Source organism: Doryrhamphus excisus, linkage group LG7, assembly GCF_037039965.1.
Source record: "Doryrhamphus excisus strain RoL-2023G ecotype Guam linkage group LG7, RoL_Dexc_Guam_v1.1, whole genome shotgun sequence".
Classification (NCBI taxonomy): domain Eukaryota; kingdom Metazoa; phylum Chordata; class Actinopteri; order Syngnathiformes; family Syngnathidae; genus Doryrhamphus; species Doryrhamphus excisus.
The window spans coordinates 4,091,098-4,112,269 of NC_136363.1; the positions used below are offsets into that span (position 1 = coordinate 4,091,098).

A 21,172-nucleotide genomic window follows, 5' to 3' on the forward strand; every position below is an offset into this window, starting at 1 on the left:
GAACCACGATATTGTGAGGTACTTCGACTAATAATAGACCATAAAACTGCAATATAGTGAGGGAGTGATAATCAAACCACGATATTGTGAGGGACGTACTCTGTTTCGACTAATAATAGACCATAAAACTGCAATATAGTGAGGGAGTGATAATCGAACCACGATAATGTGAGGGACTTGGACTAATAATAGACCATAAAACTGCAATATAGTGAGGGAGTGATAATCGAACCACGATATTGCGAGGGACTTCGACTAATAATAGACCATAAAACTGCAATATAGTGAGGGAGTGATAACCGAACCATGATATTGTGAGGGACGTACTCTGTTTTGACGAATAATAGACCAAAAAAGTGAAGAAGTGATAATCGAACCATGATATTTTGAGGGACATACTCAGCTCACGGAGCAAGATGGGGATGGATTACAGTGCAGATGGGGGGCGTCTTACAACTTCAAACAACAACAATGGATGGAACTTATTATGTGGACTACACATTGTCGTCATTCGATAGTTTCTCTCACCTTTATTGAAGTGCTGGCAGGCACATCTTGCTTTGTTTGGGCTCTCGATTTTGCTGAAAAATCTAATGAGACCAGACAAAAAAAACAGAGTTGTGACTGTACATCTGAAAAGGTAATTTTAGCTATTTTTACACTTGCATTGCAGTCTGCAGTGAGTCCTCACCTTCCATTATAATGTTAGCAGCCATGGACCGAGACGTTTCTTCAGCGGAAATAGTTTTCAGCATCCAACATGAGAAACCGCAGGGGCCGCTTTTTTTTTCCTAAAATTTATTGCAAAAAAATGTACTCACAGACAAACAACATAAAAACACTGCAAAATTGTTCCATTTCCCTGCTCCAAAATCCAGACCACAATCGGCAGAGATTACATAATAGAAAAAAAAAAAGTTAACCCTAGAAAAATAAGTTCACAGCTCCTCTTATGGAAAAGGGAGCATCAAGTCTATGGTTAAAAAAAAAAAAAAAAAAAAAAAAAGTGTTTCCAACTCAGAATCCCTGAGTGAGACTGAGGCATCGTCGTCTACAAGAACTCCGGTTCCGGTTCCATGTCGGCGCCAGAGAGTCGAATGGTGTTGATGTCCCCCATGTTTCTGAACGTGTACAGTTCATTGTCCACCATACGCCGATCCTGGAAGCCCAGGCTGTCCTGGCGGTCGATGGGCGTGCGCGGACGTGATGGGATGAAAGTCTCGGAGGGGTCCAGGAATGTGCCGAACTGTTCCATTTCGGGCTCCGGGTCCGGTTCTTTGATGACGGGCATCTCGGAGGGCCCCGTGAAGGTGTGGTAGGAATCCACCTGCATCCCTTTGAAATGGTCCTGCATGCTGTCCGCGTAGCTGGAGTCCCCCAGGAGGTGACCGTACACCATCGTCTCGTCTATGGAGGCGTACACGTGGGACTCGTTGTCGGACCGGGCCTTGCTGAACTGCCGTTCGCCTGGTTTGAAGATGTTCCCTCCGCCCATGTAGATGGACGACTCCTTCTCCATGCGCTCTTTTTTCTTTTTCCTATTTGGGAAAACCAACTAGTCAGAAGCGTGAATGACGTAAGGAACTGAAAAGTCACCTGTGGGCGGGGTTAGGAGGGTGAAAGGGCTTTATTGTCCTAAATGTACAATTTCAATGTGTTTATTCTATTTTTAGACTCTATTTTTATAGCTTTTCGACAGGGTTGAGAGGCGTGACATGACAGCAACTCTCAGCAACTCACGTCACCTATTTAGCTTGTTAGCTTACCCCTGTTGGCCACCCACCGTGTAGATAGGAATGGTAATGGTTTTATTTCATTTGAACATGCATCAGATTACAATTGAATGCATCCCATAATCAGTTCACAGTTCCACATGTCCAAAAGGAGTAGGAAGAAGCAAAGCTTATTAAATCCTACCCCTCCATCTGGTACTTTTACAATCAGTAACTGTTACATTTGTTCACTTCCTGCTTTCCTAATATAATTAAAGTTTTTTAATTATTTAATTGTAATTTTTATCCAAAAAATTTAAGTATATTTAAGTAATTTTAATTTTAATTTTAATTTTAATTTTAATTTTAATTTTAATTTTAATTTTAATTTTAATTTTAATTTTAACGTAGTCCTAGCATATACGTAAGTGTTTCAAATGTAGTTCTTCCCTGAGATCATATTTCTCCTCTCTTGTAGAGAAGTATTGGATGACATTTTTAGCTAATTGGTTATTTTTAGCCTTATGCATTATTTTAGCTATAAGATGAACTATATCAGCAAGTTGAAGTATTTGTGATTTTAGAACTAAGGAGTTACTATGTTCTCTGTAGGCGGCATTATGAATTATCCTTACTGACCTTTTTTGCAGTACATTTAGCGAGTGTAGATTGCTTTTATAGTTATTAGCCCATACTTCCACACAACAAGTAAGATATGGTAGAACCAGAGATTTTCTGATTGAGAACAAATTTTGCTTTGTTCAATATTGAAATATATCTGGCCACCTTATGTTGTATATTTGTAATATGAGGTTTCCAGCTCATATTTTCATCTATTGTGATCCCCAGAAATGTATTTTCCTTCACCCTTTCAATGTCTAAACCGTAGGATGTAAGAAGGTTTGTTTAAAGTTGCCTTTATGTATATATATAATATAATATATATGTATTGCATATAGAGGTAGGGTGCAGATATACTGACCTTACAAAGAAGCAGACAACACCCAACAGGATGAGTAAAAGGAGAAGAGCTCCTGCTATCCCAAGAAGAATGGCTAGGAGATCTGTATGGAAGAAGAAAGCTTATTAGTCTGTAGATCTTTTGGAGTCATGTTGGGGCAGAGACGTTCTCTTACTGGTCTTTTGCTGTAGAACAATTTTGGTCACTGCACCAAAGTTCCCGTCCTCAGGTATACAGTTGGACATGTTGATATAGAAGCTCCGTGGCACCAGAAGCTTGTCATCGGTCTTCTCGTCCTCCCTGCGGCTCAGTATCTCCTCCTCGGAGTCCAGCATCTTGACCTTGATGGCGGTGTGTCTGTCCTCGCATTTGGGCTGGCTGACGTTGACAATCTGGACGTGTGCCTGGTAGCGGCTTGGCAAAGTGACGATCCAGGACACCGTGGACGAAGGTCTCATACCCTTGGGCCAATTAGGGGTGGCCAGCAGGGTTGGGGACGACATCTGTGGGGTGATTTGATAAATGATGGTCTCTGAAAAACAGGAGAAGTGTTTTGAACGGGGTTTCCTAGACATGCATGTAGGACTACGTTAAAAAGCCATAGCATTTCAGTATGTGGGAATCAAACTATGGGATGGATTGAGTAAGGACCTCAAACAATGCACAACGATGAGCCAATTCAAGAAACAATACAAGCAGTTGATGTTTGCTAAATACAAGGATGAAGAGTCTTGAACCAGTCATGATGTGCTATATATATCACTATATTGACACTTACTATGGTACCCACTATGGCATTGGATGCTCATATCGCCTCGTACTTTGATACGTGATTAAAATTAAAATTGATTTGAAAATGTTAAATTAAAAAATTTTAAAATTAAAATGTTGAGTTTAAAGATTTTTAAATTTTAATTAAATGTTGAACTTAAAAATGTAAAAAGTAAAATTAAAATGTTGAATTTTAAAATTTTTATTAAAATTAAAAAAAAAAAACGTAAACTATATTAGGAAAGCAGGAAGTGATGGTCATATCACCCTGTACTTCAGTACGTGATTAAAATTAAAATTAAAATTAAAATTAAAATTAAAATTAAAATTAAAATTAAAATTAAAATTAAAATTAAAATTAAAATTAAAATTAAAATTAAAATTAAAATTAAAATTAAAATTAAAATTAAAATTAAAATTAAAATTACGAAAACCCTAAATTACATTAGGAAAGCAGGAAGTGAACAAATGTAACTGATTGTAAAAGTACCAGATGGAGGGGTAGGATTTAATAAGCTTTGCTTCTTCCTACTGTGGAACTGTGAACTGATTATGGGATGCATTCAATTGTAATCTGATGCATGTTCAAATGAAATAAAACCATTATCATTACTATTACCAATTAAGTGTCAAGGATTTATTCCCGCTAATCCAGTTGCTTTACAGGAACAGCAGCCAGTTCCCGTAAAAAAATAAGAGTACCTGGGATCTCTTTACTGAAGGAGACATTGAGAAAAGGGCCCCTGGTCTTGCTGAAATCCCTGGTCGTTGCCGTGATGGAGATATTGGCGTGCACTTGAACCTTCTGGATGATGCCGTTGGAGCAGAAATCTCCCACAGAGAAGCCTTCAGTCTCTTCCACATGCAGCGAGACAGATCTGTTACACGCCTGGCCTGGCACGGACTGTTGAAGACCCCCCGACGGCGACACCAGATCGATGGTGCTGTCCTGAGGGATAGTCAGGTGCCAGGTGAAGCTGTGGAGGGGCATTCGAAGACAGGTATCCAATGTGGGTACAGTGAGGAGAGTATCGGAACAGGAAGCCACATTTTGACAACCTGTTAGAAATATATATCATTAGTGATGTGGGAAAAATATATTACAAAACATACAGCGATGAATTCTTACCAATAATCTTACTAGCTGTCAACCGGACATCTTCATTGGGACAGTCAAGGAAGGAGAGTTCGGCCTGACCGCCGGCAGCCACGTTTATCTTCTTTACCACCTCAGAGTTCACGCTCATCTCGCAATACGGATCCGAACCCACTTTTTCAATCTGCAGAGCCACCTTGGGGTGTTTGGTCAGGTCCACCGTGCATAGAACTGAGAGAGACAAGAAGAAAATAAAACAAATGGCAGTCATTTATCTCTACTAATAATAATATAACACTAGAAATATTACATTTATAGGTTATCACATGGTTTGTCTGGTATCAGGCCAGGTATCATGCCCCCCAAGTGTCAGTATCAGCCCGAGACCGAAATCCTTGACATTTAATTGATAATGGTAATGATAATGGTTTTATTTCATTTGAACATGCATCAGATTACAATTGAATGCATCACATAATCAGTTCACAGTTCCACATGTCCAAAAAGAGTAGGAAGAAGCAAAGCCTACCCCTCCATCTGGTACTTTTACAAACAGTAACTGTTACATTTGTTCACTTCCTGCTTTCCTAATGTAATTTAGGTTTTTTTTTAATTTTAATTTTTATCCTAATATAATTTCATTTTTTTTAATTTTAATTTTAATTTTAATTTTAATTTTAATTTTAATTTTAATTTTAATTTTAATTTTAATTTTAATTTTAATTTTAATTTTAATTTTAATTTTAATTTTAATTTTAATTTTAATTTTAATTAAAAATCTCGGGCTGATACTGACACTTGGGGGCATGATACTGGGCCTGATACCAGACAAACCATGTGATGATCTTATTATCACATACTATTTAATCATGAGCTTATTATCACGTACTATTTAATCAAAAGACCATTTTGTTTCCAGAAAATGTTCAGTTGATTACATGTATGATATCTAAACGGTGTAAACACAATAATTGCACAAATATTTCAACAATAATAATATTTTATCAACAGTCTTATCTTATCAATGTCTGACAATTAAAGTTCCATTAATCAAGTTTGGGTTTTTTTGGTGACTGGAGAAGCACTAGGCACTAAGCACTCGTGAGCTGTTCTCTGATTGGTTGTTTCACGGGCACGATACCAGAGCAGCGCGCTCTGAGTGGACAGCTACGTGGGCTGATACTGGACATGGTTAAACTCTATATTTTATCAGTATCACTGCCCTGGGCTTTGACACAGTATCATTTGGGCCTTTTCCCGTATCATTCATGGGCGGTTTTCTAGGGAACAGGGCCAATTAATACTGTAGTATGTGATAATCTCCAATATAGTACTGTACCTGGATGACCGCTTCTCATGACAGACACGCTGTATTTCAAAGAGAGCCCCTGCAACGTGGTGTTGGTTTCGCAGTTCCTCAGCACCATGTTGAAGTCGCCCTGTTGGTGTTCCGGCTGCTTATCCGTCAGATCCAATTTGGTCACCTTCTTGTCCTTGTTCCTGTACTCCACTTCCACGTCCTTGTTGAGGCACTCCGGGGCGGTGTGGTGGTGAAAATGAAGGGTGTAGTTGTGCATGCCAGGCACGGAGAAGTCCCACTGCATCTGCTGCTTGTCGGGGAAGTCATTGGGGTAGTTGGTGGAGATGAAGGCCGTGTCAGAAACGCCTCGCGGTAGGCTGACTTTCACGATGGCCACCACTGAAAAAGAAAGGCAGAATATTGTGTATAGTAATATTGTGTAAATATGGGGTAATAACTAAAAGCAATCTTCACTCACTAAATGTACTGCAAAAAAGGTCAGTAAGGATAATTCATAATGCCGCCTACAGAGAACATACTAACTCCTTATTTCTAAAATCACAAATACTTCAACTTGCTGATATAGTTCTTCTTCAAAGAGCTAAAATAATACATAAGGCTAAAAATAACTAATTAGCTAAAAATGTCGTCCAATACTTCTCTACAAGAGAGGAGAATTATGATTTCAGGGAAGAACTACATTTTGAAACACTTATATGCTAAGCCTAAAATTAAAATTAAAATTAAAATTAAAATTACTTAAATATACTTTAATTTTTAGGATAAAAATTAAAATTAAATAATTAAAAAACTTCAATTATATTAGGAAAGCAGGAAGTGAACAAATGTAACAGTTACTGATTGTAAAAGTACCAGATGGAGGGGTAGGATTTAATAAGCTTTGCTTCTTCCTACTCCTTTTGGACATGTGGAACTGTGAACTGATTATGGGATGCATTCAATTGTAATCTGATGCATGTTCAAATGAAATAAAACCATTCCCATTCCTATCTACACAGTGGGTGGCCAACAGGGGTAAGCTAACAAGCTAAGAGATTTTTAATAAAAAATTAAAATTAAAATTAAAATTAAAATTAAAATTAAAATTAAAATTAAAATTAAAATTAAATTAAAATTAAAATTAAAATTAAAATTAAAATTAAAATTAAAATTAAAATTAAAATTAAAATTAAAATTAAAAAATTAAATAAAACTTAAATTACATTAGGAAAGCAGGAAGTGAACAAATGTAACAGTTACTGATTGTAAAAGTACCAGATGGCAGGGTAGGATTTAGTTGTCAATTGTAATCTGATGCATGTTCAAAGGAAATTAAACCATTACTATAGTAATTCCAAAAATCAGTATTTTGCATGGTCACATACTGTATCCACTTACTGCTGGTCTCGGGCCCAACGCTGACTTTGAAGTCGACAGGCTCCATCTTCCTGTGCCCCGGCACCCGGAGAGACATGCGGCCCTTGTAGAGTACTTGAATGCTGGTCACAGCGCCACCCTTGCAGAAGGTTCCGATGACGGCAGGCCCGGTACGCAGATAGGTGATGAGTGTGTACGTGTGCTCATCTGGACAGGTGTCTTCATTGGCAATCTGTCGCATTCCCGGCTCCGGGAAGTCCAGCTGGAAGGTCCGAGTGGAGCTGACTTTCAGATCCCAGGTGAAGGTACGGTTGAAGTCTGGGAAGAGCGAGGACTCGGGCTGGACCATATTCCCAGAGCAGGTGGTAGCTGTGCAGTCTGGAATGACAGGAAACCGTGAGCATTCAGGTGTGTGTGTGCTAATGAATTTTAACTGCATTGTTAAGGTATGGGGCGGCACGGTGGTCGAGTGGTTAGCGCGCAGACCTCACAGCAAGGAGACCAGGGTTCCAGTGGCCTGCAGGACACTAGTTTGAGGCCCCCCGCCTTGATATGAAAGTTTAATGTTCAAGTTTGATATAGATGCTGTATGGTATCATGTACCCAGAAAAAAATAATTACGTTTGATTAATGTTCATGTTAAAGGTTAAATAACTGTTAATAGTTATCCTCCCTATCCATGTGGAAGTGGTAAGTTTTTGGCTATTTAAGTTTAAAGGAAATAACTTGAAGGCTACCGTTTAGGTCGCTAGCTCTCTAGTTTGCGAGTTAGCATGTGTCTCAAGACCCTGCAGTTGCGCAATATGTTGTAAATAAAATTTTAAAAAAATAAATAAATAAATAAATAAATAAATAAAAAAAAAAAAGAGTATAAATGTGACTATAGTCGTGTTTTGTCATGTCTACATTTTTGTCTACCCGCCAACTATATGTAGTTTCTTAAGTTTTTATTATTTGCCGTTTTATTATTATTATTATATTTATTTATTTATTTATTACTGATTGATTGATTTTCTTTATTCTTGATTTGTTTATTTATTTTTCATCTTATTTTGTGTAGAATGTTTTATCAGAGCTTTTCTTGTAGAAAATTGGAACCAAAGCGAAGTTTTTTAATTTTTTTGTTTTTAATAAATGCATTTTTTTTTTTTTTTAGAAAACCTGATGCGGCCCAGTCTCACCCAGACCCGAGCTCCAGTGGCCCCCCAAGTAAATTGAGTTTGAGACCCCTGCACTATACAAATAAAATGTATTATTATTATTATGTAGGTGTTTATATTCTCGTACCGATTTCTCTGTTTATCTCCACGTTGAAGACATCTTCAGGACGAGGGCAAGTGAATTCAACGGAGGTGTTTCGAGATTCTCTGAGGGTTAGAATGTTTGGATTGCATGTCTGTTTCGGGGGTTTGTCCGCGCACACGCTGCAGTCGGGTTCGACGGTATCTCTGCTGATGATAATGATGGTTTCTGGCTCAGGGGTCACCGACAGCATTCTGCCAGCTGAGGATAAAAGAAAACATTTTTAGATGCAATGATTTGTTAAAAAAAATAAATAAAAATCAGCATGTAGGACATGTGCCTCTGGGTGTTGCTTTAGCTGTGAATATCGTCCTGTCCAGTTCTTCTCCTCGGGGTATCTCCACAGTCACGGTGGTCAGTCCAAGAAGATCCAGACGAGTCAACGCTCCGCCGCTGCAGTAGTTTTTGGTCTTGATTTGGCCATCGTGTCTTGTTGTGCTCACAGAGTACCGGGGGCCATCTTGACATTCATTTTGCACTGATAATTGTCTCAGACCGCCGCTAGGCAGCTCCAAGGCTAAAATAGTCCTCTCCGGGACGCTGATGTCCCACTTCAGGGTTCTTTTAAAGTCCTTCAGGAGGCTGGGATCCAGTTCTCCTGTAGTAGGTGTGCATGAGTTCTTGGTGCATTCTAAGAAGAAAAAAATACACAGCATGACATTAGAGCAGGGGTTTCAAACTCGCAGCCCGCGGGCCAAATGCGGCCCGTGAGACGCTAGTTTGAGGCCCCCACCTTGATACCAAAAGTTTAATGTTGAAATGACAGCTTAAAGCTGTGTGCACACACCGGACACAATTAATTTTGCCCCGCCCATACTGTTACCCGAACCTGTTTTGCTTTGGATTAGCAATGAAGCTAAAGGCTTATGACGCTGGGTACAAATAAATGCAGGAAATGATTTGGAATAAAACGGAAAAATACACGTCAAAGATAAAGCATCTCATCTAAACATGTTGTTAAAGTTACGACACCGCTCCCAGATGGAACTGAGTACGATGCTAACTTGCTAATTGGGTCAAATTATTACGTTTCAGTCATGTTCATGTTAAAGGTTAAATAACTGTTAATACTGTACATTTGAATCTATGTGGTTTCTTACGTTTTTCTTATTTGCTGTTTTATTATTATTTTACTTATTTATTACTGATTGATTGATTTATTGTCTTTATTCTTAATTTGTTGATTTTTTTAAATCTTATTTTGTGTATAGAAAAATAAAAATTAAGATATTTGAGAACAGTGGAATGTTTGATCAGATATTTTGGTGTGGAAAACCGGAACCAAAGTACTGAAAAAGTGTAGGGTATAGCAGAAGATAGTTTTTTTAATAAATGCGTTTTGGGTTTTTTTTTTTTTTTTAAACCTGATGCAGCCCGGCTTCACCCAGAACCTAGCTCTGGTGGCCCCCAGGTAAATTGAGTTTGAGACCCCTGCATTAGAGAGATTTTATACTTATTTATTAACTCCATGCTGCAAAAATGACCAAAAAAAGGATACAACTATAATATGAAGATGAAGATACAACTGACATATCCAACGAGCTCACCTATTGTCTTCTTCACCTCCACACTGAAGGCATCTTGAGGTTTTAGGCAACTAAACTCCAGCGAGAGACTCTGAACGTTGCTCAAGGTTTTTCCCGCCGAGCTGCAGGAGCGAGCCGAGTTGACACCGGAGCACAGCTCGCATTCCGGTTCTTGAGAGAACCTGCCGATCACCAGGGTGGTGCTGGAGTCGATGGTTACCTCCACCGTTCGGCCCTCTGAGCAGGAGAGAGCAGACAGTAAGCACTTCAGGTCACAACATGAGCGCAGATAACACCGTCAAACCACTAGAGGGCGCTAACTTCATGTACAGATTATATCCCTTCCAAGTAAAGTAAGAAAAACAGCAAATATGAAAAGAAAAAAATTAGAACACAACTAGAAAAAGTCCCAATTTTACAATAATGTAATATGACGAAAAAAAGTAGTGATTGTATATTTTTTTTAAAATCATATTATAAGAAACAAACATAATTTTGCTGAAAAATTTGATTGTGAAAAAAGTTAGTGTTACTAGAATAATTTAAAAATAATATTGGAGAAGAAAATTTAAAAATAAAAAGCTGAAATTAAAACAACAGAAGCAAAATTATGTAAAAAAACAGCTGAAATTTGACAAGAATAAAGTCAAAATATTAGGAGAAAAACATTGTATTCTAACAAGAAAAAAACATGTAATATTATCAGGAAAAGTAATGTAATTTTAATTGTATAGACTTGAAATATTTGTATATATTGTTTGTTGTTAGCTTTCAGGCCTCACAGCTAGGAGACCCCAGTTCAATTCCACTCTCGGCCATCTCTGTGTGGAGTTTGCATGTTCTCCCCGTGCATGCGTGGGTTTTCTCCGGGTACTCCGGTTTCCTCCCACATTCCAAAAACATGCTAGGTTAATTGGCGACTCCAAATTGTCCATAGGTATGAATGTGAGTGTGAATGGTTGTTTGTCTATATGTGCCCTGTGATTGGCTGGCAACCAGTCCGTCGTCCGCCTCTTGCCCAAAAACAGCTGGGATAGGCTCCAGCACCCCGCGCGGTAGAAAATGAATGTTTTTGTTGTTGTAGGGGTGCTAATAGGTGAAGAGCCTGACTGAAACAGCAGTAACTTCCTGTTACATTTAACTAACACCACTCATTTGTAACGTAGGAAGTAGCTTGTGTAGTGGACGTGATTTGAGAAACAGCTCTGTATTCTTACTGAGTGGTCCTGCAGAGGCCTGGAACACCACAGATTCCACCTGCGTCTTGGGTTGGACTCGCAGAGACACGACCGCGTCACTGAGCAGATCTAAATGAGTCAGAGAACCCCCTTTGCAGTACTGGGTTTGTACTGCTTTGCCGTCGGTTCCGGATGTGCCCACTGAATAGAGATATCCATTGTTGCATGACTTGGACGTCTCCTGCAGTCCCTCTCCAAGGACGTCGAGACCCACAACGGTCTTTGCGGGTGCCTTGATCTGCCAGATGAAGGTTCTGGTAAACTCACTGAGGAGAGAGGGTTGAGTTTCTACAGTCGAAGGGCTGCAGGAGTCCTCTGTGCATTCTGGGTAAGACAGATATGGGTACATGGCTTTAGACCGGATTTGTACAATCTTGTTATTACAATTTAAGACCAACCGACTTATTGTTTGATAACTACATTTACTCAGATGGAAATTAATGGCTTGTTTTCTGTCATTTTGTTTACTATTTATTGGGTAATACCAGTGTAAAGGTGACTGTAGGGTTGTTATTTCATGTCTACAGGGCTTTAATAATGACAAAAAAAATTTTTTTTGACTTAAACGGTATTATGGAAAGCAGGAAGTGAACAAATGTAACAGTTACTGATTGTAAAAGTACCAGATGGGTAGGATTTAATAAGCTTTGCTTCTTCCTACTCCTTTCGGACATGTGGAACTGTGAACTGATTATGTGATGCATTGAATTGTAATCTCAAGCATGAAAATTCAAATTAAATAAAGCCATTACCATTACCATTACAATAACCATATTTCAAATGTGGCGCATCGGCGTTGTGACTCACTTTCTTATGCCTTCGTCATGTGTCACTAATTACATTTAACTGTTGTTCACTGTACGTCCACGCCCATCAGACTGGCTGACTAACGTCCACATAAGAGGCTGTCGGCGTTACCAAAAACCGACCTCCTCTACGAAACAGACAAAATTTAATCAGATGGAAATTAATGGCTTGTTTTCTGTCATTTTGTTTACTATTTATTGGGTAATACCAGTGTAAAGGTGACTGTAGGGTTGCTATTTCATGTCAACAGGGCTTTAATAATCACAAAAAAATTTTTTTAAACTAAAACTATATTAGGAAAGCAGGAAGTGAACAAATGTAACAGTTACTGATTGTAAAAGTACCAGATGGAGGGGTAGGATTTAATAAGCTTTGCTTCTTCCTACTCCTTTTGGACATGTGGAACTGTGAACTGATTATGGGATGCATTCAATTGTAATCTGATGCATGTTCAAATGAAATAAAACCATTACCATTACCATTACAATAACCATATTTAAAATGTGATAGACATTCTAAATATATAACTTTAGAAACTTTTGGCAAAACAAGTGCCGCAAGGCCTGCTGGGAGGCAGGTTCTGAAGAATATCCTTCGGGTACGATGAGTTTAAAACCCCTGCTTTAATGGCTCAGTTAAAGCACTTAAAAGTGGAGAAGATCCTGTTCGCATTCATAGCTAAGAACCGTTACAAACCTGCGTCTGGGGGCCATAGTAGTGCATATTTGAATATGAAAATCATTGACCGTGCATAGCCAAACTAAACAATGCTTTGCATGACACGCCGATATCAACGGCATGTCTGTGAACTCACCGAGGATCTGCGTTATAGTAACCGTGTAAGCCTGTTCTACAGGTTGGGTGCAGTTGAAGAGCAGCTTGACCTCCTTCTCGGGCGCCAGGGTAAGAGTGGCGTGGCAGGACGTTTGGGTGTCATTGACCCCGCTGACTGCACAAACGGCGCAGTCGTCCAAGTGCGGAGCAGTTGACACCGTCACTGTCGAGCCTTTGTCGGGCAGGGCCGTCAGCTGCAGGCATTCTGAAGAAACAGATGAGAGGAACGTGGGATGACGCAAGAAAAAGGAAATGAAAGACGCTAAAAGCATCATTGGCAGAGACTGCCAGCTGTCGTGCAGTAATTGCAAAAACTGTAATTAAGTACGGCAAACTCAAAATGGAACCCAATTGGGTAATGCGAGACTCACATGCGGAAACGTTTTGATAAAAGTCCTACATTTTAGAACCGATTCAAGGTTCATTTAATCCACAAAATAAGAATATGACCTATAATAAATCATCACGAAATGTACATTTATCCTCAGTGTGTTTCCAGACGATTATATGTCATTTGATCTTAAATCAATACATTCTGTAAGTAGGAAACAGTTTGATTTAATCAGAAAGGCAATAATCATTTGTAGACATTTATCTTTGTGTCCAGTTTGCATGCATACACAGTAAGGGGTATATCATATGTCAATAACCGGAGCTGAAAAAAAAACTCTAATATCTCAGGCACAATAATCATATCTAAGCGTATTGAAGTAAACATATGTCACAAAAAGTGTCAATAAGTCAAAAACATAAAAGAAACAAACACGCATTCTGTACATGTTACATATTATACTAAAAAAAATGAATATTTTCAGATGCTGGAGCCTATCCTAGTTGTCTTAAGGGCAAGGGACGGGGTACACCCTGGACTGGTCGCCAGCCAATCACAGGGCACATATAGACAAACAACCATTCACACTCACATTCATACCTATGAATATGCAGATCATAGAAAATCTGTTTATGCCTTTCAGAATACACCTTTTAACATTATTAGAGCCCTCTGGATCTAAATATAACACCCCTATAGTCACCTTTACACTCATGTTACCCCATATAGTAGACATTCATTTTCTGCCGCTTATCCTCACAAGGGTTGCGGGGAGTGCTGGAGCCTATCCCAGCTGTCTTAAGGGCAAGGAGCATCACAGGGCACATATAGACAAACAACCATTCACACTCACATTCATACTACTACTACTATAACTCACATTCATACCTATGAATGTGAGTGTGAATGGTTGTTGGTCTATATGTGCCCTGTGATTGGCTGGCCACCAGTCCAGGGTGTACCCCGCCTCTCGCCCGAAGACAGCTGGGATAGGCTCCAGCACTCCCTGCGACCCTTGTGAGGATAAGCGGTAGAAAATGAATGTCTACTATATGGGGTAATATGAGTGTAAAGGTGACTATAGGGGTGTTATATTTAGATCTGGAGGGCTCTAATAATGTTAAAAGCTGTATTCTGAAAGGCATAAACTATGATCTAACTACTGGGAATGATTCATTCCACCACAGGAGACACAATATGTCATGTTGGACATATCAGTATCGGAAATTGGAAGTTGGACAATATCGGCATATCACAACCTCCAAAAATATTCAGTTTATAAATGCGAAAAATTCACTCATCGAGGGTCAGATCTGGAACTATATGTGCCCTGTGATTGGCTGGCGACCAGTCCAGGGTGTACCCCGCCTCTCGCCCGAAGACAGCTGGGATAGGCTCCAGCACCCCCAGCGACCCTCGTAAGGATAAGTGGTAGAAAATTAAGGTCACATTATGAAAGTGTGGGAAACTTCAAAATTTTTAGGTCCACCTTTGGAGTGTTAAGCTACTGTGTGATGAGTTTAGTTTTTTCGCAAGCATAAACATAAACTACTAGACATGTCTATAGACATAGACATGTTGTTTTCTATAACAGACATGTTTTTTGGAATGTGGGAGGAAACCGGAGTACCCGGAAAAAACCCACGCATGCACAGCGAGAACATGCAAACGCCACACAGAGATGGCCGAGGGCAGAAAGTAAACATTTCAATTCAAATATAAGTCTGCTAATTTACAGTACACATTGTATTTACCTGGTATGAAATATCATTGTCTCATGCTGAAGCTTAAATATGTGAATATGCTGTACTTCTTTTTCCCTGCAAGATGAGCATCGTGCAGCAATAATTTTATGTCATCACCAGCTGCTCACAGCTCGGGAGAGCCTCGGGGGTGCTGTTATGATGACCCCAATATCAGACCGCATTTTCCCCAGTCTGAAAAAGCCTGGTTGTATCTTATTGGCAATCTAAAGGTTTGTACATGCAGACAAAAAGACACCAGAGTTTGTTTTTAACCGAACTAAACATGACAGGTGTAGATGCACCCTGAGTAAACAACAGTAGACTTTACGATAGCTTGATACGATGATATCAATTTTTTAAGATTTTATATATTTTCCTTGCAAAACAAGGACTGTCTTATATACAGAGTCGTCATATATACTGGGGTGAATCAATTTTATTCACTACTTTGTTTTCTTTTAACATTGACTTTAACAAAATAGTTTACTGGTTCCAACCCCAATCGGGATAAATTAATTTCCACAAAGTAGGACTATAAATGACCTATTTTCATAGATAGAGCATAGAGTCTGCTTGTCCTTCTAAATACAGTATGGTTTTTAAACATTATTAGAGCCCACAAGATATAACATAACACCCCTATAGTTACCTTCACACTCATATGTATTTGAGATACAAATAATGAATGGATAATACTTGTGCTTGTGTGTGCTGCTTTAAATGTGTTCTGTAGTTGAGTGTGGGGTGGACAGGAAGTGAGGAAGTTGAGCTTTAGGTTAGTGTGAGTTACAGCCGCAAGAGTAGCCTGTGTTTTTGGAATTATTGTGCCTGTTGGGAGATAAATCAAACCTAAAATAAAAGGTGATTGTGTGTGTACATTACAGGAACATTACTGACACCTAGCGACCAGTGTAGAATACTACATCATCTTCTGAATGCTTTCTATTTTGTATTTCAGTTCATTCATTCATTCATTCAGGGATTTTTTTTTTTAAATGTGTAGATTTGCTTAAATATGCAGGTTTTTAAAAACTAATAACAGGCTGTATTCAACCACAACACATTATGAATTATTAATGTGTTTTTAAAAGCTGTGCTAGAGTGAAGCCGCAAAATTTGCAAGGCAAAGTGGCGAGGGACAACTTGTTTTATTTTTTTTTTTTTACCCCAAAACACCTTATCATTAGTTTCTTCCATCAATACATTTCTAAAATAATTTATTATTATATATTTGTATTATTGTGCATGTTGTGAAAGAATTAAACCAGTGTAGATTACTACATCGACCTCTATGAAGAAGACTTTTGATAGCCTTGTGTTTATAGTTTACTTCATTTAGCCATTTTTATGCTTTAAAATGTTTAATTTTGGCCAAAAAATACATAACATTTCCGTAACTATGCGTATATTTTGATTAATAATAGGCCATATTCAACCACAAAACAGTATTATTTGTGTCAACAGTTAAAAGTAATTATTATTATTAGCAATAGATATAAGATAGAGTAGGAATAAATAAGATGTACTTCTTCCTATACTCCTTTACGGCATGTATCAGATCACGTGGTTACATTTGACCAATTGGACGCCTGCAACAACTAAAATCAGCACACCGTACGATAGTAAACATTTTCAAGCATTCAAGTGGAGACTTTCTGCTTCTGTTACTGCTTCCCCTGCCAACATACTGCAACAGGGGACACAACAGTAGGGTCAACTTAAGCTTCACAAAAGCACATTCACAGCTCTCCGGAGCAGATTGCTGGTCAATAATTAATGACTGTGATCATTTCAAACCACAAAGGAAGCGCCATAAATACCTCATAAAGCTTTTATAATGACGTCTATGTGTAACTACAAAGCCTACACTGTAAACTCAAGTCGTTAGCATTAGCAAGACGTACTTTCTAAAAAAAAAAAAAACAATAAATGCTTCTTTGAGTGGCAGCTGTTGGGCGACGTTAAGTGTGACACCCAATTCGACACTTTTATATACAATTAACAAAATAAACAAAATAAATAGCGTAACCGTCGAAATACAAAATGGAAAAACTCACCTGATGAGACGAGGATAATCAACAGCAAAAGTCCGAGCAGCGCGCAGGTGTGGAGCCGCATGTTCATCCTCCTTTGCTCCTAAGAGCGTCAAAATGAAAAAAATATATATATTTTGGGTAAAAGGTTGGGGTAATAAATCCCAGTTTTAATCGCTCAAACTAGCATTTTCGTAAGCGTTGACAGCCACTTCCGGCTTACCTGCGCAGGAGCGGGAGCAGCGGAGGGCGTGGTCCGCGGGCACGAGGACCTGTTCAAACCCGACAGACTGCAACACACACACACACACACACACACATAAAAAGCGCACACACACACAGAGAAGCACTCTCCAGTCCTTGTGTGGCACAATGAGTGTCCTACTTGGAAGCACCCAAACATGCCGAGGATGGTTGGCAATACACCACGGAGGGTGTGAACATTTGATACAAATATCGATTGTATATCGATATCACGGGGGTTCATGTTTTAGATAAAAAGATAAAGGATGTGAATGAGAGACACTGTCATTTATGAATTGTATAATTCAGATAATTGGCATGATTATAAAATTGAAGGCAAAATCACTAAATCATTCAAGGATTGTGACATAATCAACCCAAACCACTTCAGGCTTCAAATTTTGTGTAGTAATTTATAAATTGTGTTGTTTCATGGTTGAATATGCCGTATTGTTAGTGAAAAAAAATCAATTTCATGCAAATTTAACATATTTATTTAAGCATTATTTAAGCATTTCCAACCATAAAAGGGCTAAAGGAATGGCTAAAGGAACTGTCACGTACTAACTGTGTCAGTAATATTACCGTATTGTTCAGTGAGACACACAAGCACCAGTCTTGATTGCCGGAACAACAGGCTTTTTTTTGCAGTTATCTCACAACCCACTTCAGGCTTCAAATTTTGTGTAGTAATTTTAAAAAATTGTGTTGTTTCATGGTTGAATGCGCCCTATTATTAGTCAAACAATAAGCAAAATGATATAAATGTAATTTTTTTTGCCTAAATTAAGCATTTCCAACCATAAAATGGCTAAAGAAATTAAAAGTATAAATCATTCAGAGAACACGTTCAAAGACACTGGGACACTATCAGTAATATTACTGTAATGTTCGGTGAGACACACAAGCACCAGTCTTGATTGCCGGAACAACAGGCTTTTTTTTTTTTTTTGCAGTTATCTCACAATAATAATAATCACAATAATCCCTTTCAGGTAACCCACGCCTAGCTAAAACTCAACTCTGAACCTCTGAACTCACTTCCTGTGCGCCCCCAAATCAGGTCCCATTTGGGCACATTTTCAGCAACAAGTCTTATTTATGTCTTATATGTTTTATTTTCTGTTATTTTGTTTACTATATTGGAATAATACAAGTGTAAAAGTGATTATAGGGGTGTTATTTTCATGTGTAGAGGGCTCTAATAATGTTAATGTTAAGAACTGTATTGAGAAGGTTGTCAACTGTTTTCTATGCTCTAACTATGAAAATATTCCATTTATAAATAAGAAATCCTACTTCATGATAAAAAATTGATTACTGCATAATAATAAATACTGTATATTTATTTCCATTTAGACAAGTGCAAGAATAATATACTGTACATCCAGCAAATACATAGAGAATATGTACCGTGCTATATATGAAGAGTAATTATTTTAATGCTGAGATTTACCGGCTAATGTGGATGCTAGCGAGTGAGCCTGAGATTTTAGTGCTGCAGAGGTTCACTCCTGCCTCTACACGCCACACGGCTGACACATTCCTGAATGGAAACATACCTCAGGGGTTTCATATACACACATCAACTTCCTCAACTACGTACAGCAACACTCAAGAGTTATTCCTTGACTGAACAGCAGAGACCTCCAGTTATATCGAGAATCTTTGACTATGTGTCGTATAAAGGATCTTTGACTGTTTTTTTTTTTTTTAATAGATAATTCTTAAAAAACACTAGTTCACTCCAATTATATAGAGGCTCTTGGACTTGGGTTTTTGCAGTAGTTCCGCCCCTCTGTGACATCACAAAGGAGCAGTTTTACCACGCCTTCTGAAACCGAGCGTTTTTTTGAGACATCCCAAACTTCTTTCAGGGCTCACTTCCAGACCATACATTGAACTCATAATAACAATTTACTTTCATTCTACGTTTTAGCATATTTCCACAGCATTTCAGTCCAGCTTCAGCACGAGAATACAACATTCTAATTGCATTTATAGGTCCGAAAAGTGGAAAACAAACATAACAAACAAACAGCACTCCTGTCATATTGAGGATCTTTGATTGTCGTTTATGGAGAAGGTCCTTGAAAGCAGCATAATGCTCATCTTTGACCTCCTGTCATTTAAAGCAGTGGTTCCCAAATTGGGGTACATCAGTTGCCATAGCGCCGAACACTCCAAATTCCGAGTGTGCCTGACGGCCTCGCAGTGTGGCGAATGGCAAGTTGTTCCTAGCTCTGTGTGCATCATATCACCAAATAAGTAAGTTTGAATGATTACTTTGTGCATAAAGAGTGTTTCATCTTGAATATTTTATTTATATTTGTGTTCCAATGAATCTCCACACGACCCCAGCAGTGAAAACCTGGAACTGTGTGTGGAATTTCACCCAAAAATGAGGCTTTATTGATGGTTGTATGTAATTTTGTATTTCAGATACTATTAAGATGGGAGGCCTGCGACCCTTGTGAGTATAGCGATATAGAAAATGGTTGGATGGATGGATCATTAAGAAGGTGGTAGTGGTTCATTCCACCCTCGGGCATCCCTCCATTCTCTCCGTGCATGTGTGGGTTTTCTCCGGGTACTCCGGTTTCCTCCCACATTCTAAAAACATGTCTATTATTTTATTTAGCCATGTTTATGCTTGCAAAAAAACACTAAACTCATCACACAGTAACTTAACACTCCAAAGGTGTACCTAAAAAAATATACAAAGAAGTACCAATATGAGTTTTGAAGTTTCCCATTCTGCATTGTGTCTGAAGCAAAGCAGTTCATTGGAGGACATGCGGCATAGTAAGTGGTCAGCGCGCAGGCCACACAGCTAGGATACCCGGGTTCAATTCCACCCTCGGCCATCTCTGTGTGGAGTTTACATGTTCTCCCCGTGCATGCATGGGTTTTCTCCAGGTACTCCGGTTTCCTCCCACATTCCAAAACCATGCTAGGTTAATTAGCGACTCCAAATTGTCCATAGGTATGAATGTGAGTGTGAATGGTTGTTTGTTTATATGGGCCCTGTGATTGGCTGGCAAAGGTGGACACAGCCTCTTGCCAAAAGACAGCTGGGATAGGCTCCAGCACCCCCTGCGACCCTTGTGAGGATAAGTGGTAGAAAATGAATGAATGAATGCATTCAGGTGCATCACGTAACTCCTGGGACATGTCGCCGCTGCATTCAGGGACACTTGCAAATCACAGCAAATACAAATATAATAATAATTTTCTAAAAAAAATTTTGAAAAGACCCTTTGGACAGATACTGCCCCTTCAATTTGTTATGAAATGAATATACAGACTTAAACCATAGCCATTCTGAATAAATTAGATCAAGTCCATTCAAATGAAATGGATTCAGAGGGAAGCATGCTAACAACATGTATCTTTAGTTCAACCCAAGGTGTGAATTATTGTAACAAATTCTCACTAAGGATCATTGGTGATCCCAGAGACTCACACATACACACACACAAAGTGTTTTTTTTTTTTTGTTGAACCGGTCTGACAGCATGCAGGGTGGGCGCGGTGTTGCGCCAGCAAACAAGGGAGCTCATTGAAGGATCAACAGCTGTCACAGATCCTTCCCCCATCACTACTGTAAAAAGCAAGGGGGGAGGAACATATGCTCATGAGGGTCACAGCTCAATGCCGAATGTGATCACTTATTGTATATGGACATATATATGGACAATATATTTGAACACACACACATATATATACATATAAAATACACAAAGAAAATAACTGCAAATATGACTCTATCATGCTGATATCAGATACCGATACTACTGTGGTATAGATGGTAGAGAAAATTTCCAGTGTATATCTGCCAGACTCCATAACAAAAAATCCTGTACAATAACCGTGCAATAAACCATGCAATAAAC

The 21,172-nt window shown here is 38.7% G+C and overlaps 1 protein-coding gene across 1 annotated transcript; it reads right to left on the minus strand.

Annotated features, from left to right (window-relative positions):
* Nucleotides 1–655: 655 nt before the first annotated feature.
* On the minus strand, nt 656–17,340 carry cdcp1b (CUB domain containing protein 1b). The gene is made up of 14 exons (XM_078791919.1): nt 17,257–17,340; nt 17,058–17,136; nt 12,905–13,129; nt 11,263–11,607; nt 10,067–10,282; nt 8,800–9,150; nt 8,505–8,720; nt 7,239–7,595; nt 5,880–6,239; nt 4,574–4,771; nt 4,147–4,503; nt 2,849–3,205; nt 2,695–2,776; nt 656–1,538 (listed from the first exon to the last, which is right to left on the minus strand). The coding sequence occupies exons 2-14, from the start codon at nt 17,122–17,124 to the stop codon at nt 1,052–1,054; spliced, it is 3,618 nt and encodes a 1,205-aa protein (XP_078648045.1). The 5' UTR covers nt 17,125–17,136; nt 17,257–17,340; the 3' UTR covers nt 656–1,051.
* Nucleotides 17,341–21,172: the final 3,832 nt, after the last annotated feature.

Coding starts and splice junctions, on each gene's coding strand:
- cdcp1b (XM_078791919.1), bottom strand. CDS start 17,124: ATGAACATGCGGCTCCACACCTGCGCGCTGCTCGGACTTTTGCTGTTG. Junction 10,283..11,262: donor GGCCTCTGCAGGACCACTCA/GTAAGAATACAG, acceptor TCTCCTGCTCAG/AGGGCCGAACGGTGGAGGTA. Junction 2,777..2,848: donor TGTTCTACAGCAAAAGACCA/GTAAGAGAACGT, acceptor TCTTCCATACAG/ATCTCCTAGCCATTCTTCTT.